This window comes from Microcaecilia unicolor, chromosome 1, assembly GCF_901765095.1.
Source record: "Microcaecilia unicolor chromosome 1, aMicUni1.1, whole genome shotgun sequence".
Classification (NCBI taxonomy): domain Eukaryota; kingdom Metazoa; phylum Chordata; class Amphibia; order Gymnophiona; family Siphonopidae; genus Microcaecilia; species Microcaecilia unicolor.
In genome coordinates, this window is record NC_044031.1 from 239402936 (window position 1) to 239423205 (window position 20270).

Below are 20270 nucleotides of genomic sequence, written 5' to 3' on the forward strand. Positions count from 1 at the left end.
CCAACTGGAAAAAATGAATACGAAACAAACATTTCTGGGTGCCCATCCCTAAAAAATATAACTCCAAATGCACTGAAGTAGGAGGTTGTTTCATTGATCCACACAACAGTCTACAAATTCAACACAAAAAAGCAACTACAGAAACCAAAAAGTGTTAAATGCACACCTTCACACAATTTAACTCAATATTTGGTGGAAGCCCTTTAACAGCAATAACAGCCATGAGTACTTATTAAAAAGCTCTGATGGCTAGTTCTCACAGCTCCAACTATGGCTCCATTGTACATCACCTCTTTTTGAATACTGATATTCTGTTTGTCCTCAGAGAATAATGTGTACCTGTGTATTTTACAACACAGCATTCTGCACACCTAATAGTTATAGTGTGATACTACAATATGCATTTCAGGGTGAAGTACAATAGGACATTTTTTAAAACTATCTTATTATCTTTAAAAGTGATATCCTTTTTTTAACTATAAAACTGCCATTATATAAAAACTTTCATTTCATCTATAGCATAACACAGTACTTAAAAATAAAACATGACACTTACCAGATAATCAAATAAGTCTTTGTTGCAAGTAAAGCCAGAGAAGCTTGAATTTGTTTCCTTTTTTTTCCACAATGTAGAAAACATAAAAAAATAATATGGAAGAAAATGAGTGACTATCTTTTGGTGTATACACATTTTTATGACAAATTGTTTACATGATTATGAATGACCAGATGAATATATTTTGTAGCTAACAAAGTAAAAGTATTTGATGCATGGAATATAAATTAGGACAGTGTTTTTCAGCTTAGTCCTTGGGACATTAAAAGCCAGTCAGGTTTTCAAGATATCTACAATGAATATTCACTGGATAGCACTGCGTATTACAGAGAAGGTTTATCACCCCCTGAAACAGCAGTTGGCCACTGTGAAACAGTGGCCATTGTCAGGGAGACCTCTGTATTTGTTTAAGCTAAGTAGCTGGATGTTAAGTTCATAAGAAAAATAAAAATTTGGGGGGCATATTTATATGAAAAAATAGAAGGTTTTTTTTGAGCCAGTGATCGATGAAAGCAGGTTTTTGCAAATTAATAACCTGCACATTTCTGAGGCTTTTTCTTTCCTGATAGAGAGATATTAACTATTTCTTGCTGGTGGAGGATACTGAGTACGATTTCAGTGGTGCATATTTATAGTGATTTATAATGGAGGCAATGCATGCAGGATCTCTCTCATGCTTATTCATTATGAATCTCTGAAAACTTAGCTGGCTGGTTTGAGAACAAGATGATCAAAGGAATCATAGGCTACATTTGAATAAATTCAGGATCTACAGAAATTTCCAACTGAAAGACATTAAACATAACATGTCTATACTGAATGCCGCCAAATTGCTCTGGTGCCTTTCATAATCTGGAAGCCACAAATTCTGTGACTCTTTAGAATGGCACCTGATAGTGCATTAAATTATCAGCATTATATGACTATGAAAAAGCCTTCTTGATGGTGGCCATAGAATTAGAGAAGAACTACCTCACCCATGCTCCCAAAGCTGAGGTTAGTATGATGAAATTACATTAATAAAAAAAATGTACTTTTGAAACACAGGTGAATCATTTCTTCAGTCTAAATTCCACAGGAATCAATATGAAAGGAAATGTAACACTTTCAAGTTTCCATCACATTTATGTTTATTTAGATTTGTTATATTGCCATTTATTGCAAAATGTTTGGTGGTTTACAGATAAAAACACAGGAAAAGAAAGGAACTCTAAACAACTTGATAAGAAAGCAAAGTTAGCTAAGAAACAAGTAAAGGGAAAGAAGAAAAAAAAGAAAAGAAAAACAGGTATAACAGAATTTCTTATAAAAGTCTCTGCTCATATATAAAGGAGTAGCACGCTCCATAAAAAAGGAGCTAAAAAGAAAAGGGCAGAATGCCTTATGGATCCCAACCTCACACGAGATGCAGACTACAATATTTTTTGACCCCGTCGCTTTGATGCAACCAGCATCCTCAGGATTCCCCCTTTCTCTTTTTTTCCCCTTCTGTGTTTTCCTATATTTTCTTTTATCTTCCCTTAGCCCTCTCATCTCCCTCTCTCCTTTTTTTTCCTTCGTCCCTTCCCTCTTTGCTCCCCATTTTTACCCCATAAGTATACTTTCCTTTCAATAGCCATACTGTTTCTGCTAATGCTGCTCACAATAACCCTTAGAATATCCTTGAGTACACCCTTATAATGCAACAGTCCCCTGCACTGTAACAGGAAGTAGCGTCAGATGGGCAGGGAACCAGTTGAACCGATAGCTGCGCAACTGCACCCGGGGAGGAACTTGGTACGCTAGAGGCTTAAACTAATATTTCAAAATGATCACAAAAGTTCCCTAGAGTAAAGGGAAGTCAACAGAGAGTTCAATCAGCAAGTAGGTGAATTACTTAGAATCACTGGGGGGAGGGGGGGGGGAGAGAATAAACACTCCCAAACTGGAAGAGCCCTGGCCCAGATGGCGTGCTCAATTTTTGGCTCAAACAGTTAACATCCCCCACACACCCCCAGCCAAGACCTGCCAAATTCCAAAAACTAATTATCAGGCAGCCAGACTAAACAACACAATGGCCAAGAAAAGGAAGAACACTTCACTTTCTAAAGGGAGCGCCCAGTAATATTTCCAAAAAACTACAGGTTTATTAGATCAGCAACTTTAAAAACAAATAATAATCTGAATATTCCAATTATTCAATCAAATACTTGACATGTTTTGGCACAAAGTGCTTGACTCAGAGGAAAAATTCAAAACTGTCAAAAAATGATCTCAGGGGAAAAATTCAGAACAACTTTATCAAGAAGTGATTCCACCTGTGGTGTAAACGCTTGAAAATTCCAAACATTGCTCCCAATGGGCTCCCAGAGCACACTGCACATTTCAAATGTTGGCTGAGTCTTTTTTAACAGTTTAAAAGACTGAGATGAAAAGAAAATGTTTCATTCTTCAAAGTTGGTATCTGGAAAACTTCCTCTATTTGTACCTAGAGGCTAAAAATCAGTGCTTTTTTTGTAGGAAAAAAGGTACCGGTATTCATTAGGGGTGGGGGGTCACCATATATGGCTCCACCCCCTACGGTAGCCACACCCACGGTAGCCACACCCTTTATATCAGCCGTGGTGCATATAAGCAGTATCATTAAAAATACTATACCAGTATAAGAGCAAAAAATAACTTGTGATATTTTCATTATAAATAATTTCTGTAAGCTGTTACTGCTCTAGTATACCCAGTGCAAAATAAGACAGCAGATGTAAATTCTCAAATTGGACATATTCCAAACACTAAAATGAAAATAAAATGATTTTTTCTACCTTTGTTGTCTGGTGACTGTTTTTCTGAAAATGTTGGTCCCAGTCTCTGATTCTGAGGCTATCTGATCCCTTAACTCCGTTTCCAGGGCTTGCTTTCCATTTATTTCTTTATTTTCCGCCTTCATTTCTTGCCCTACATCCATAGGTAAAAGCTGAGTCCTCTGCGAACTTGACTGGAGGAGGTATAGAGTGGATCCAGCTTTTGCCTATCATCCATGTGCAGATTTTCTCCTCTTTTCCCTTTCCCTCACCTTGTCAGTATACAGCTCCTTCCTCTCTCCATCACGTCCAGCATTTCTCCTCTCTCTCCTCCCCTCCATCCATGTTCATCTCACTTCTTCTCTCTTACCTCCCCTCCATCCATGTCCAGCATTTCAACTCTCCTCCCCTCCATCCATGTCCAAAATTTCTCCTCTCCCCTAAATCCATGTGCATCTCCTCCTCTGTCTCCCCTCCCCTCCATCCATATCCAGCATTTCTCCTCTCCCCCTCCATCCATGTGCATCTACATCCTCTGTCTTCCCTCCCCCTCCATCCATGTCCAATATTTCTACTCTCTCCCTTCCCCTCCAACCGTGTGCATCTCTTTCCTTCCCTCCAATATTTCTCCTCTCTTCCCTGCCCTCCACCCCATCCATGTCCAGCATTTCTCCTCTCTCCCCTCCATCCATGTGCATCTCCTTCCTGTCTTCCCTCCACTCCATCCATGTCCAGCATTTCTCCTACCCTTCCCTCCATCCATGTCCAGAAACTCTGCTCTCTCCCCTGCCCTCTTCCCATCCATGTCCAGATTCTCCTCTGCCCTCCCATCTGTGTCCAGCGATTCTCCTCTCTCCCCTGCCCTCCACGTCCAGCGATTCTCCTCTCCCCTGCCCTCCCCTCCATGTCCAGCGATTCTCATCTCTCCCCTGCCCTCCCTGTCCAGTGATTCTCCACTGCCCTCCCCTCCCTGTCCAGCGATTCTCCTCTGCCCTCCCCCCCATCTATGTACAGCAATTTGTCCTCTCTCCCCTCATGTCCAGCGATTCTCCTTTGCCCCCTATCCTGCCCTCCATGTCCAGTAACTCACCCCAGGCCTCCACCTGCCCCCTCTTTTAAGCCCCCGTCGTTCCAGGGCCCAGCCCCACCTGCCCGCCCTTAGCTTCCCAACAGCCCCACATCCCCCCCCCCCCCCCCCCGTTTAAATCATTTATTTATTTTTTTTAATGTGAAGTCGCAGCACCGGCGTGAGAGGACCAGGCTCGCCTCCTCCTGCCTTCTCTTCGTTCCCTCTCAGTGTCCCGCCCTCACGGAAACAGGAAACTACGTCACAGGAAGGCAGGACACTGAGAGGGAACAAAGAGAAGGCAGGAGGAGGCGAGCCTGGTCCTCTCACTAAACACCGGCGCTGAGACTTCACGTAAAAAAAAAAAATAAAAGATTTAAACGCGTCGTGTTGGGGGGGGGGCTGTCAGGAAGTTAAGGACGGGCAACTGGGGCTGGGGCGCTGGAACCCGATGGGGGCTTAAAAGGGGCGTCGCGGGTGGCAGGAACGGAAAGCAGGGCTGGGGAGCTAAGGGTGGGTAGATGAGCCTAGGAAAAAAAGGTGCTGGTACGCTGTACCGGCGCGTACCGGCACAAAAAAAGCACTGCTAAAAATATTTTATCTGACTCAAATCTTCAGAATAGTTAGACCTGAAATTATTTTAGTGTCTCAAAAGCAGACAAGGACAAAGTAGTAATCAGTTAATGGAGCACTACTCACCTGCGATGTCTGATCCCCACTTTTTTTCGCTGTAGTATTCTTACGGCTGTTTGTCATTTAAAATAAAATTAGAAAAAAAAATCAATCAAAAGTATTTCAATATTAGCTAAAAATGTTCCTTTTATTGAAACCTGCTTAAGTAAGTATGAACACTCAGTGATTTTTTTTCATTAATGTAGCATTAGAACAATATTTTTTTTTTGTTAATGCAGGAATGATCAGGTTCAAGGGGACGGCATCATTCAACACTGCCAGGTCCCAACAACTCTTCTGGAACCCAGAACTAAGCGTGAAGTTCTAAGAATGTACAGCCCCTTCCTAAGCACAGCAGTCTCCTCAGTTCTCTCAGTTTCATAGCTCACCAAGTAATGCAATTTCCAAGAAGGTAGGAGGAATCATCAACAAGCAGAACTGATTCAGGCATGCATGTAGGTTACTCCCAACCTCAGGGCTGCTCATCTCATTGTGAATTGTCCATGTTCAGGAGTAGCCTGATTGCCAAGAAAGTGCAAGTTGTTTGGCCAGTACACCGACAGAATGCACTGTCTCCGATTGTGGACTGGTCAAAATATGAAGCTGAAGTAAGACGCAAGAACCAAGTCACTACTTTACATGTAGAACCCACTGAAGCACACTTTAGGAGTAGAGGAGTAGCCTAGTGGTTAGTGCAGCGGACTTTGATCCTGGGGAACTGGATTTGATTCTCACTGCAGCTCCTTGTGACTGTGGGCAAGTCACTTAATCCTCCATTGCCCCAGGTATAAATACCTGTATATACTATGTAAACCACTTTTAATGTAGTTGCAACCCCCCCCCCCCCCCCCCCCCCCCCCCCCCGTAGATAGGCGGTATATCGTTCCATTCCCTTTCCCTATGGTAGATCCAGTGGCTACGATCTGATGAGATTTACTTTACTGGTTAATGGAGCACCGACTTTGTTCATAACAGAGTTCAATATAAGATGCTAACCATCTCAATAAAGTCAATTTTTATTTTGGAATGCTGACTCTGTTGTGTGAGGAAGGATGCTCTAGAAAGGACTGGTGGAGCAGCCAGAGATGAGCCATTCCATTCCTACAGTGGAAGTAGAATTGGAGACCTTGGAGATTGCTCCTGTGGTTGTTGCACAGGAGAGAACTGAGGCTGAATTTGAGTGCCAGAAAGCTTTGTGCTATATCTGTGCTACTGGTAGATTCCACATAAAATTAATATATGACTGATCTCTGCTACTTGATGCACCCAGATGACTACAATAACAGAATATGAATATATGTCAGTAGCATCCTTGTGCTATCATGAAGATGCTATAGGATCAACGGTGCAGGTGTGTCCTTGTAGGACACACTTCAGAAGCTCAGAGCAAATGGTAATATGATCATCTTTTGCTTTTGAGGGAATCAAAGAGAATGCCTTCATCTCATGCCTATGTGACTATTCTAAAGACAACTGCACTTTTTGCCCTGACAACCTTCAAGAAACATTTTCATTGATTTCCAATATTGCTCCTTTGCAACTGGACTTTTGAAGTCATTGAGCTTGAAAGTAAATGAAAGTTATATCAAAGAGTGTGAATATTTCTGTCACATTGCAGGCAGAGGAAAACCCTTAACTCTGGTTTGGACATGTCATAGGTTCAAAAGAAAGGTAAAATTGGGTCTTACCTGATGATAATTTTCTACTTCTCAAGTAGGCAGGTTTAAAGGTTTATAGCAAGCTCACTTTCACACTACAAAGAAAAGAGAGCCAGAACCCAACACACATTCACAATGAGAGGAAAAGTAGACAACCACACATTCTGGACAACAACAATAAATGAACTCAATGAAATACCACCCGAGGATAAACACTTCATGAGAAACGGGCGAAACAAGTGAAAACACACTAAACAAAATAGCACCGCTCAAAACAAAAATCACAAAACAACCACATCCCTGGTTTAATGACAAACCACTATACATGAAGAAACTCTGTAGGAAACTTGAAAGAGCATGGGCCAAAAACAAAACAGACACAAACAAAACCATATGAAGCAAAGCCGTAAGAACATACACAAACAGCATAAAGAAAGTGAAAGCAGAACACAATAGTGCATATATGAACCTCAACCAAACCAAGACAAAAATAATATTCGAACTCACGAACAACCTACTGAAAACCCAGAACATACTGGCAATAACTGAAACACCACCAACTGCAGATGAGCTTGCACAATACTTCAAAAACAAAATAAACACAAGATCAAACCTTGCAAAAAACACAAATAAACATCACAGACAACCTACAGGACTGCGAAACACACAACTGCACCACATCAGACAGAATATAGACCACGTTCAAACCACCCCAACTAGACACAGTAAAGACACTAATGATAAAATATGCACATGCATACTGCCTACTTGACAAATGTCCCAACTACATAATGAAAAACCCACCAAACTGATTCATCCAGTATCTCATCAAACGCATCACATACATGTTTGAAAGAGGTCAATTTCCACCAGATAAAGGCAACCGTACTCACACCTATCCCCCAAAACACTACCAGCAAGATCACTGATATCACAAATTACAGATCAGTAGCCACAATACCACTACTGACCGAAACGATGGAAGGTCTAAACATAGCAATTAATGAAATACTTGACAAAATTCTCAGTTCTTCATAAATCACAATCAGGTTTCAAACCACAACAGAGCACTGAGACTGTCATAAACACCCTGATAACAAAATTCAGAAGCATAATATGCCAAGGACAAAACGTATTACTCCTATAATTTAACATGTCAAGTGCATTCGACCTAGCAGACCATACCACACTAATGACACTGCTCGACAACATAGACATCAGTGGCAACATGGTTCAATGGCTTCCTAAAGACCAGATCCTACATTGTAAAGATATCCAACCAAACATCAGCCTCATGGATCTCTGCGTGCAGGGTACCACAGGGATCGCTAACATCACCAATACTATTCAATGTAATGATGGCGTCACTCAGTAAAAACTGGAATTAATCGGTTTCAAACCATTTATATATGCATACGACATCACCATCTTCATACCTTTCCAAAACAGTATTACAAACATACAGGACAAAATTTAAAAAAGGATTGGACTTCATGGAAGAATGGGCAACAACTTTCACACTCAAACTGAACAGAGACAAAATCAAATTCCTAGTACTATCCAGCCCACACAACCCCACATCCTACCAAAACTTCACAATCAACCAACAAACATACCACATCGAAACACAACTTAAAATACTAGGAATCATTCTCAACAAACATCTAACACTGGACAATCAAATATCAGCATAACATCAAAATGCTTCAGAACACTATGGAAACTGAGAAGAATAAAAGTCTATTTCCCTAGATAATCTTTCCCAAAACTGGTCCAATCAACGATACTATCGCAACTAGGCTACTGCAATGCGGCATATGTAGGGTGCAAGGAAAACACACTAAAATTGCTGCAAACAGTCCAAAACACAGCAGCAAGACTGATTTTCAAGAAATCGAAATATGAAAGAGCAACCCCACTGCTTGAAACACTACACTGGCTACAAGTCAAGGCAAGACTATTTTTTCAAAGCGAGCACCCTAATCTTCAAGATACTATATGGAATGACACCCGAATGTATGCGCAACATGACTGCACTATCCTCAAGAAATGCAGCCCAGTAAACAGAAACTACCTACTCCTACATCTACACAAATGCAAAAACGCCATCTACAAAACTATTTACACAACAGGATTTAGCTACCAGGGTTCCAAATGGTAGAACTTGATACCAAAATCAATAAGAAGCATCACAAATCTCTTTCAATTCAGAAAAGAAATGAAAACCTACCTTTTCAAAAAGTTCTACAGCTAATCACAAAGGTATCATCGCCTTCCTTTCAAATCTACCTCTTCAAAAACTATATGAATAAACATCACCAAAACTCTACAACTGAACACAAAAGCTACCACTACCTTTTCCTCTTCAAATCTCTCTCTCTTCAAAAACTCTATGAATAACCACACGAACTATAGATGCCCTTTCCACATTGCACAACACTATTGTAACTCCACCAAAATGTAAATTGTAAGCCACTTTGATCTGAAATTTGTTTTTGATAAAAGTGGGATACAAGAATGCATAAATAAATAAATACATTCTAGAACCTCCAAAATAAATTTTCACATGGATCTCAGTCCTGTCACTTTCATGGTGCCTCACTGAAATACATCATTCTTTAATAAGGATATTTTGAAATTACTTTAAAAATAAAAAAATCAATGGATAACTCTGAAATAATATTCTTGAAGAATTTAGTGCTCTGTGATTAAACAATAAGTCATGCATGCCCCCTTCACCAAGTGAACAGCAATAATTCCAACAACCCAGTCTTAGGTCCCTCCCACAGGTTCCACTATTCTCTTCCTCTTAGCTGTATAACCTTGTATTTCTTCTTAATGAAAGAAGCATATTTGGGCACATATTTCAAGCACAATGTAATATACTTTACCCAGAAGCAAGCAATGTGCATGAAAATTTATGCCTGACATTTCAATACTGATTAAGGTCCAAAATTTAAAGTCACATTACAGGAGTTCCCATCAACAACTGAATTTAAAATACAGTAATAAAAATACAAAACAGACTAAATGCAATTAAACCAAGTATCTTATCTGTAGCAAGTGTTCTTCACAAATAGCAGAATTTCAAGTTTTCACAAGTCAGTGATGTCACCTAATGGATCTTGATATGGAAAAAAGCTTCCTTAGCTTAAGGCAACTTCTGGAAGCTTTGTGCGAGTCAATCACACATTTGTAATACTTCTTGAGCTATGGAATCACAAGTGGCCTCTATAGTCCCTAAATAACTTATTTATAATACAACTCCTAGGGGAAGTGAGTGGGTATGTGAAGACTTGTGATAAGAATTCTCTGTGAACAGCAAGACTTATCTGTAGAAGATGTTCTCTGAGGACAGCAGGATGAATCTCCACACAGATGGTGATGTCATCTGACAAAGCCCCACACAGGAACCATTCTCCAGCAACTTTGAGAAGCCTTTGAAAGCAGAGCTACACACACGTGTGCTTCATCCTGCCTGCTGCCATCACAAAGGACTAAATCATTCTAATACTATAACCCAGTGTTTCCCAAATCCGGTCCTGGAGTACCCCCTTGCCAGTCAGGTTTTCAAGATATCCACAATGAATATGTATGAACTTGATTTGCACACACTGCCTCCATTATATGCAAATCTTTTTCATGCATATTCATTGTGGATATCCTGAAAACCTGACTGGCAAAGGGTACTCCAGGTTTGGACGGGGAAACACTGCTATAACTGAAAGAACACAACACCAAGGGGAGGTGGGTGGGACAGTGTAGAGATTCATCCAGCTTGTCCTTGAAGAACTTTTGTTTTTTCTGAAGACTAGAAGGATATTAAGTCCTCACAAGTGGCACTCTCTAGCTACAGGTTGTCTTCAATAACAAGGGTGAAAACAAATAAAGGGTATGACTAACAGGCAGAAATCAAATTTGTTTTTGGTAGCAGCACACCATTTCAGTTTACCTTTTTTTTTTTAAATGAAGGTAACCAAAAAGTTACAGATGGGCCTGGGCAGATGAAATTGACTTTTAAGCCTCAAAGGACAGATTGACCAACTGTCACTTTAGCAATCCTTTTCCACCTATATAATGAGATGTGAATGTATGGATTGAAGTCCATGTTACAGCTCTGTAACTCTGCTCTACAGAGACTAATCTTAACTAGATTACCAACCAGCTATGGCTCAGTTACTGAGGGGCTGATATTTAGACCGTGGCAGTTAGACCGGCTAAAAAAGAAAAAATACAAAACCCTCACCCTGAATCTTCAATTTCCAAATATAGAGTCAATGTGCCTGCAAATAGGTGGGAAAATGTGGGATACAAATGCAACAAACAAACAAATAAATAAATAGCTTAAGGAACTTTAGCATCTAAGAAAATACTCAACTGGAGAGGTTCAAAAAAGATATAACATTTTCAAAGTGAGTAAGACATTTGCAGGGACACTGCAGTTGAAAAGTTGCTCCAAAAGAAATAACCACCTATTTCATTGACAAAACTTTCTTCTTCTTAACTTGTATTTATCTTAATACATCAGGAAGTGTTGTATTTTAACTTCTAGAGAAACATCTCAGCTACTCTGAAATTAAGTCTCATAATGGCCTCCTTATCATGTAGCAACACAGGGACATACTTCTGGTATAAACAGGGTCTAACAGCTTTTATTCTCCTCCAAGTAGAAGGCTAAGATTCATTGCAATCCGGAGGGTGCAAACATGCCTATTACATCTACAGGTTCTCTCACTCTTTTTTTTATTGCTTTTTACTACTCCCTTATCTTTTCTATTTCTGATAAACTTTGAAAAGGGTAGATCATTCAATAAGTCCTGGAGCTCACTAACATTGTGCCACCAAAAATAAAAAACTTTCCAGGTCAGATACATTATATCACAGGAGTCTAGTGGCTCAAAGTGAGTTTTCAATGATTAAATTAAATTAAAACACTGAGGTCCTAAGACATAGTGGATGGCCTGATGGGAGGCTTCAACAGACGTCAGCCCCGCATAAACTGAACTAGACTGTAAAGAAATCGGTTTCTCGTCAACATGGTGGTGGTAAGGGCTAACTGCATCAAGGTGAACTCTAATAAATACGTCTTTAAAACTCAACTCAAGAGAGATATTGAGGTTATTAAAGCAGTTTTTGAATGGGACAGGAAAAGAAACACAGCAAACCTTTTCCACTTAATACCATAAGACTATATAGCAGAATGTTAGAAGCCTAAAGCATTTGAGATAAGCTATCAGGCAGATCCAGGGCAGCTATGGTTATCCTCTCAACATCCAGGCTGTGAGGGAAAGAGACCTGATGCTAGGATGCAACAATTTTCCCTATGGGGTATGAACAACATAGGAGAATTCCCTAGTTTGGTCTTCCTGTTTATTGTACAAATCCTATATTCTAAATATCTCAAAAATTCTAGGAGGACTACATAATGAACATACATAGTTACAATCAACAGACAAGACAATGACATAGTTAAGGTTCACAATCTACAAAAACATAAAATACAAAACAAAACTAAAAATAAAATCTCAAAGTAAATACTGCAGGCTCTTAAATAACAAACTAGCCTTAAACAAATGCTTGTTGAAAAACTCAGCATCTTTAAAAAAAAAAACAGGCATTGATCTTATTCCATGAATCTGAGGTGGCAGTTTGTTCCATAACTTCAGTCCTAATAGATAAAAAAATCATTGACCTATATTCTTCCAACCTTATCAACTGAAAAGATGGAATATCTAACTGATCAGATGTGTTTGTGAAGGCTAATGGATATGCAAACTGGAAAAATAATTGATGAGACAGCATCAGTTAGTACTTTAAACACAAGTAGTAAAATTTTGTTTTGAATTCTATACTCAATCAGTAACCAATGCAAGCATGTAAGACTCTGTGTTATATGATCACATCTAGAAGTCCAAAAATGATGTGTGACACTGCATTTTGTTCAATTTGAAGAGATTTTAACACCTTCTTTGGTAATCCTAAAAACAAACTGCTACAGTAGTCGAAGTATGGTATTACTGTGCTTTGGATGATCAATCTGACTTTCTCAGGAGTCACATAATCTTTCAATCACCTCATCAGTTTCAATCTATCAAAAATAATACTGTTTTTCTTATCTGATCACACACAGTTAACCCTAAAGTCAAGTATAACCCCCAAAGAATGAATCTTCTGAACCAAAAAGAGCTCCTCACTATCAACTTTACAAGAAACTGGAAAATCTAAGACAGGAGTTCCAAATAGCAGCATAATCTGTGTTTTTGCTATATTCAGTTTCAACTTATTAGCATTCATCCATTGATTTACCTCTTTAAAAAATAAACCCCAACATTCCATGGTTTCTGAGTGGGAATCTTTTGTTTTAAAAAATACCATCACAAAAAGAGAGGAAATCCAAACTTGCTTTGGACAAAAGAGGGCTATGAGAATCACAGTTATCCAATGCTGCTTGAGTTTTAGGAGTCTTCACAGAATTGCAGCATGCATATACAGAAGACACCCCTTCCCTCTCCAATCTCAGAAGGGGGCATCTGAACTCAACAGTGCAGATTTTTTTTATTTTTTTTTACTTCCCCTATAACACAAACTGAAGAGCTCTCTCTGAAGCAAAGTAAAGTTTTACGTTCCTATTGACTTTAATGCTTAATTTGTCCTTTAAGTTTGCTGTATTTATGTACATAAAGGGACCTGCAAAAATACTACTGATAAGGTCAGGGTCACTCACCTTTTGATGAAAATATCCCTAACAAACTCTTGTTGTAAACAAAAAATCAAACCAAACCAAACTATCCGCTTTCTCACTTCCCAGCTGGGGTAATAGCCTAGCACAGCATGTGCCTGGGATGTATGAGCTGGAAGGGTGGAAAAAACCTAGAGCATTACTTTACAGTAATAGTGTTCTCAGACATTCTCACAGGAGTACACTCTTTCAAAAATTATTTCCCATCAAAAACTATCCTTTTATACAAAAAAATTTGCTTATTTTAACCTAAAGAACTTACTGAGACCCCAAGCAGAATTAGCTTAACAATCAAAGAAAAGGATTTTATTTTGGCTCATTGTCCTTACTGATACTGTCCATAAGCAAACTCCACAGTAATGATAGAACAGTACATACAACATTTTTCTGCTGAAAAACACCTAAAAATGCATATTGGAAATTAGTGCAATTCAAACTTACCTAATCTCTTTTGGTTCTACTTTTTGATCTGGTAGTAGTTTTATGATTTCAGAATAAGCTTTCTTCAAATCTACACAGAAAACAATGAAATGATTATGTTTGTTGCTATGTTCAAATATTTACGCAGCTATTTCCCTGAATCTAAGGAGGTCTTTTACTAAGGTGCGCTAGCATTTTTAGCTCGTGCTACAAATCAGCTGGCGCTAAACACTGAGACGTCCATTATTTCCCATTTAGCACCTGCTGATCAATAGCGCAAGCTAAAAACTCTAGTGCACCTTAGTAAAAGACCCTCTAAGCCCTCACTGCCTAAGATTATGACAAAAAATATAGCAAAAAAATGGCAACCCTCCACCACTTATAATTTGAACCATACACAACAAACTGTCAGTGGAGCAGCTCACACTTATTTATGCTTTAATAAGGGGATGTCTCATACTGTCACACAGGCACTTCTTTTTTGTGCTTCCTTAAAGCCTCAGCTTTAGTGACTCAGTTATAATCATCGACTACCCCCAACCACCGATAGTGCTGTCAACCACCTCAAAATAAGTGTTCTGCAATAAATTAATCCATGTTTCAACTGTGCTTATAACACAAAAAATTCTTCTTTGGTTTATATCAATTTTTTGTAAATTTTTATGCACTATCGTTAGCTTCACTCTGATATGCCCGACGGGGGTCCCGTTTCACCGTCACAGGCTTTCTCAAGGGAAACACGTCATGCTTTTGTAGATTCACATCGCATGACGTGTTTCCCTTGAGAAAGCCTGTGACTGCGAAACGGGACCCCGTCGGGCGTATCAGAGTGAAGCTAAATTGCAACTGCATGGGCGGCACTAAAGATAAGTGTTCGTCAAATGTGATGTGATTGCTGTTTTGTTGATTAAAGTTATGAGGAGGTTTTTTTAGCCTATGAAGATTCCATCCCGGTTTAACAGACACAAGTATGTACTGAAACGGGAATACAGAGGCTTTTCTCCTCCTCACATAAGATGAATAGCAACTGTTAAATGATTGAGCCACTTAGTTGGTAAAGCTCACATTAAAGCAAAGAAACAAAGGTGGCTTAGAACAATGAAGAAAAAGAGAAATTTTTATAAGTACCAAAAATCCTATAGAAAATGGATGGATTTTAGACAAAAAGCTTGAAGAAAAAGCAGATTCTAACTTAAGCATGGGACACTGACCAAAAAACCTGCATCAGTTTCACGCAGACAACTACAAATGGAAGGGAACTACAAATGTGAAAGAGTAGAGAAGCCAGAGTGCTGCACTGACAAGGCCAGAAAAGTATATTAAGTTTGTTTTCACCACAGTGTTTTAGCTCACCTTGAAAAGATGGATTTGCTGGGGACTCTTTAGCAGGAGCGGAAGTAGGAGAAGAAGGATTTATCTTCTCAGTGAAACTTCCATCCACATCATCGCTAGTGAAATCCATTTTTGCTAATTTGCTATCTGGATTATAGGTGCCACCTGTATTATAATCATAAATAGTGCAGAGGTAAAATGTGATATTTGCAGTGATTATGGTTGCTTGTAATTTTGTTGTTTTTGTCCTGCTTTGTAAATTATCACTACACATGTCTTAACACAAGAAGTAAGATCAAAGCGGAGGCAATATGTCGTCTTTCTCTTCACTTAAGGTAAGTATGCATAAGATTATGAGTGTTATGCAATTATATTTTATTTTATATTTATAGAATAAAATTATTTCAATCCAAGTAATATACTTGTTGAATATGGTGATTGTTTCTTCTTTTGTGTTTTGCTCAGAGGAAAAAAAAGAATACAATCAACTATCCAGACCTCTAGAATGAGGGCCTGACCAACAAAATTTCAAGAAAAAATAAAAAAAAAAGCCTAAAAGGAAAATGGTGATGATACCACACAACATTACAAATTAGGGACTATCAACTACTTCTATCAACCTGGAGTAGCAGTAGGAGGAAGAAAAGAGATAGAATAGGATGTTTACACACCAAAAAACTGGTAAGCTGTTGTGGATGAAAGAAAATGTATTTGATCCCGTCATATTTTACAACACATTTAACATGGAAAAAGCAAGCCAATATTGAGCATTCAGATACAAAAATCGTTGGTCTCAATAATAAATTGCTTCCTCCTCTTTTGAGTGGCTCTAGCTACATCAGTAAGAAGAAATAGTGAAGATACCTGTAAAAGGTATTCTGGGGACAGAAGGCCATATATTCTCACATGTGGGTGAGTTCCATGTAGCCTGCTTTGGAGCTTGAAAAAAAAGCTTTGTATAGCTTTAAGAGCGCACTCAGCATTCACACCAAGCATGAGCGAGTGCCTTCCCACCTGCTGTAAGAGCATGGGACCACCACTACAATGAACTAGCAGACAGAACTCCAAGGGGAGGAAGGAGGGTATGTGAGAATATATGGCCTGCTATCCTTGGAGAATACCTGCTTCAGGTAAGCATCTTCGCTTTCTCCGAGGACAAGCAGGCCCATAATTCTCACATGTGGGAATCCCTAGCTACCAGGCTCACCAAAAACAGCAGCAGTGGTCAACTGAATCTCACAACAGTGAGGTCAAAATACAGATTAACCTGAAAACAGTGGTGTGCTGGTAAATTTTTAACAACAGGCTCTCTCCCCGGTCCACCTCTGTGCCCCCTCCCAAACTGCAGAGCTGGCTATAAACGGGGTGAGAGCCTTGGGGTGGGGGGGGTAATGCATTACTTTCGCGGGGATTTTTTTTTTTTTTTATAATGTTCCTAGGTTCCAATCTAATTCATGTTTAATGTGGGATAAAATGCCATAAATAAATAGATAGAAACGCTAAACGTTGAGCACCTGATTCTCATAGCATGACGTCTGTTTTAGAAGCCCTTTACCAGGAGAAAAAAAATCTCTGTACCAATAACAAACAGGGTTAGGATGTCCCTATAACCAGCCCCTCCAAATGACACACGGATTACAATTTATAACAAATTACTACTCTACCTATGAAAAGTTATTCCCTTATACTCCCTCTGTGTACATCCCTATGCAGAAGCCGACAGCATGTTTAAAAATTTAATTTTTTTTTTTTACAGTATCCTCTCCACCCCACTCTATTACAGACCTCCTTCCCCGCTCCCCGCCTCTCGTTGCATAAAGACTCTCCAGCCGCATCACTCTTTAAAAATGGCTGCCGAGACTTCCAGGGGTAGCCTCACGAGAATTAGAGTCTTGCAAGGCCGCCCCTGGAAGTCTTGGCAGCCATTTTTAAAGAGCAATGCGGCTGCAGGCAGGAAAGACTGAGGATCTTTCCTGCCCCGAAGAATCCACTAGATCACCAGAGTGGCTGCCTTCAGGTATGCGATGGGAGCTCGGGGGGGGGGGGGGGGGGGAAGACGCAAACCAGCTTGCCCTGCCAGAACAACCGGCTAGCAAAATGCCAAAATATTTAACAACCAGCTCTTGTGAACCGGCTCCAGCACACCACTGCCTGTAAACTATATACAAACTGTGTGACAGTGCAGCCTAGAATGAAACAAAACAGGCCTAGAGGAATAGAGTTGGATTCTAGACTTCAAAAAAATTCTGCAGTACCATCTGTCCAAATTGATTGTCACGTCGGGTATCCTGCTCAAGGCAGTAGTGAGATATGAATGTGTGGACTGAACAACACACTGCAGCCTTGCAAATTTCTTTAATGGAGGCTAATCTCAAGTGGGCTACTGATGCAGCCATGGCTCTGACATTGTAAGTCTTGACATAACCTCAAGAGTCAGCCCAGTCTGGGCATAAGTGAAGGAAATGCAGTCTGCCAGCCAATTAGAAATGGTGCGTTTCCCAATGGCAACCCCCATCATCCTGTTGGGATCAAAAGAAACAAAAAGCTGAGTGGATTGTCTGTGGGGCCTAATCCGCTCCAAAGTATGTAGTGTGCTCTTCCCAGGATGTGCATACGGTCGGGGAAAGAATGTTGGCATGGAACTCCGACACAACCTTAGGAAGGAACTTAGGGTGCATGAGGAGAAACACTCTGTTGTGATGAAACGTAGTATAAGGTAGATCCACTACTAAGCCCTGAAGCTGACTCTGCTAGATGAACAGCCACCAAAAACAAGACCTTCCGGGTCAAGTACTTCAGATGACAAGTATCAAGTGGCTCAAAAGGAGCTTTCATTAGCTAGGAGAGGACAACGTTGAGGTCCCATTACACAAGTGGAGGTTTGACAGGGGGATTTGTCAACAGCAAACCTCTCATGAATCAAACAACTAGAGGCTGTCCAGAGATGGGTTTACCCTCTACACGATAAGCACTAATTGTACTGAGGGGAAACCTTACAGAGTTGGTGTTGAGACCAGACTCAGAGAGGTGTAGAAGGTATTCAAGCAGGGTCTGTGTAGGGCAGGAAATGGGATCTAGGGCCTTGCCCTCACACCAAACCTCCTCTATTTAAAAGAGTAGCATTTCTTTGTGGAATTTTTCCTGGAAGCCAGCAAGACTCTTGAGACACTCTCTGAAAGATGCAAGCAAGCAAATTCTAAGCTCATAACATCCAAGCCGTGAGGGCCAGAGACTTAAGGTTGGGATGCAGAAGAGATCCCTTGTTCTGCGTGATGAGGTTTGGAAAATACTCCAATCTCCACGGTTCTTCGGAGGATAACTCCAGAAGGAGGCAACTAGATCTGCTGGGACCAATATGATGCAATCAGAATCATGGTCCTGTGGTCTTGCTTGAGTTTCTGCAAAGTCTTCCCCACAAGAGGTATGGGAGGATATGCATACAGAAAACCATTCCCTTGATGGAGGAGGAAAGCATCCGATGTCAGTCTGTCAAGGGCCTGGAGCCGTCTTCCCGCCCGTGCGCGACCGTTCCCGCTCAGTTGAATGACAAGCAAAGAAATGAGGGAAAAAAAACGCAACTCCAAAGGGGAGGAGGGAGGGTAGGTGAGAACAATCAGCCTGCTGTCCTCGGAGAACACCTGCTACAGGTATGTATCATTCGCTTTCTCCGAGGACAAGCAGGCTGCTTGTTCTCACGACTGAGGTATCCCTAGTTCTCAGGCTCACTCAAAACAAGAAACCAGGTCAATTGAATCTCGCAACTGCGAGGGCATAACAGAAATTGACCTACGAAGAACAACTAACAGAGTGCAGCCCGAACAGAATAAAATCGGGTCCTGGAGGGTGGAGTTGGATTCAAACCCCAAACTGATTCTGCTTCACCGACTGCCCGAACCGACTGTCGCGTCGGGTATCCTGCTGGAGGCAGTAATGTGATGTGAATGTGTGGACCGATGACCACGTTGCAGCCTTGCAAATCTCTTCAATAGTGGCTGACTTCAAGTGGGCCACTGACGCTGCCATGGCTCTAACACTATGAGCCGTGACATGACCCTCAAGAGTCAGCCCAGCCTGGGTGTAAGTGAAGGAAATGCAATCTGCTAGCCAATTGGAGATGGTGCGTTTCCCGACAGCGACCCCCTTCCTATTGGGGTCGAAAGAAACAAACAATTGGGCGGACTGTCTGTTGGGCTGTGTCCGCTCCAGATAGAAGGCCAACGCGCGCTTGCAGTCCAATGTGTGCAACTGATGTTCAGCAGGGCGGGTATGCGGTCTGGGAAAGAATGTTGGCAACATGATTGACTGGTTAAGATAGAACTCCGGCACCACCTTTGGCAGGAACTTAGGGTGAGTGCGGAGGACTACTCTGTTATGATGAAATTTAGTATACGGAGCATGGGCTACCAGGGCTTGAAGCTCACTGACTCTACGAGCTGAAGTAACTGCCACCAAGAAAATGACCTTCCAGGTCAAGTACTTCAGATGGCATGAATTCAGTGGCTCAAAAGGAGGTTTCATCAGCTGGGTGAGGACGACGTTGAGATCCCATGACACTGCAGGAGGCTTGACAGGGGCTTTGACAAAAGCATGCCTCTCATGACTCGAACGACTAAAGGCTCTCCAGAGATGGCTTTACCCTCTACACGATAATGGTAAGCACTGATTGCACTAAGGTGATTCCTTACTGAGTTGGTCTTGAGACCAGACTCTGATAAGTGTAGAAGGTATTCAAGCAGGTTCTGTGCAGGACAAGAACGAGGTTCTAGGTCCTTGCTCTCACACCAAACGACAAACCTCCTCCACTTGAAAAAGTAACTCTTTTTAGTGGAATCCTTTCTAGAGGCAAGACACGGGAGACTCCCTCAGACAGACCCAATGAAGCAAAATCTACGCCCTCAACATCCAGGCCGTGAGAGCCAGAGACTGAAGGTTGGGGTGCAGAAGCGCTCTGTCGTTCTGCGAAATGAGAGTCGGAAAACACTCCAATCTCCACGGTTCTTCGGAGGACAACTCCAGAAGAAGAGGGAACCAGATCTGACGGGGCCAAAAG

At 40.8% G+C, this 20270-nt stretch overlaps 1 protein-coding gene across 5 annotated transcripts in view; it reads right to left on the reverse strand.

The window, feature by feature from the left end:
• Positions 1-20270, reverse strand: part of LOC115471274 — a 171053-nt gene that overhangs the window by 39553 nt on the left and 111230 nt on the right. For all 5 annotated transcript variants that reach the window (XM_030205002.1, XM_030204978.1, XM_030204984.1 and 2 more), the window contains exons 10-13: positions 15242-15385; positions 13910-13979; positions 5099-5144; positions 557-613 (exon numbers count right to left, since the gene is read on the reverse strand). In XM_030205002.1, coding sequence (XP_030060862.1) covers positions 557-613; positions 5099-5144; positions 13910-13979; positions 15242-15385 — 317 coding nt within the window. The remainder of the gene's footprint in view (positions 1-556; positions 614-5098; positions 5145-13909; positions 13980-15241; positions 15386-20270) is intronic.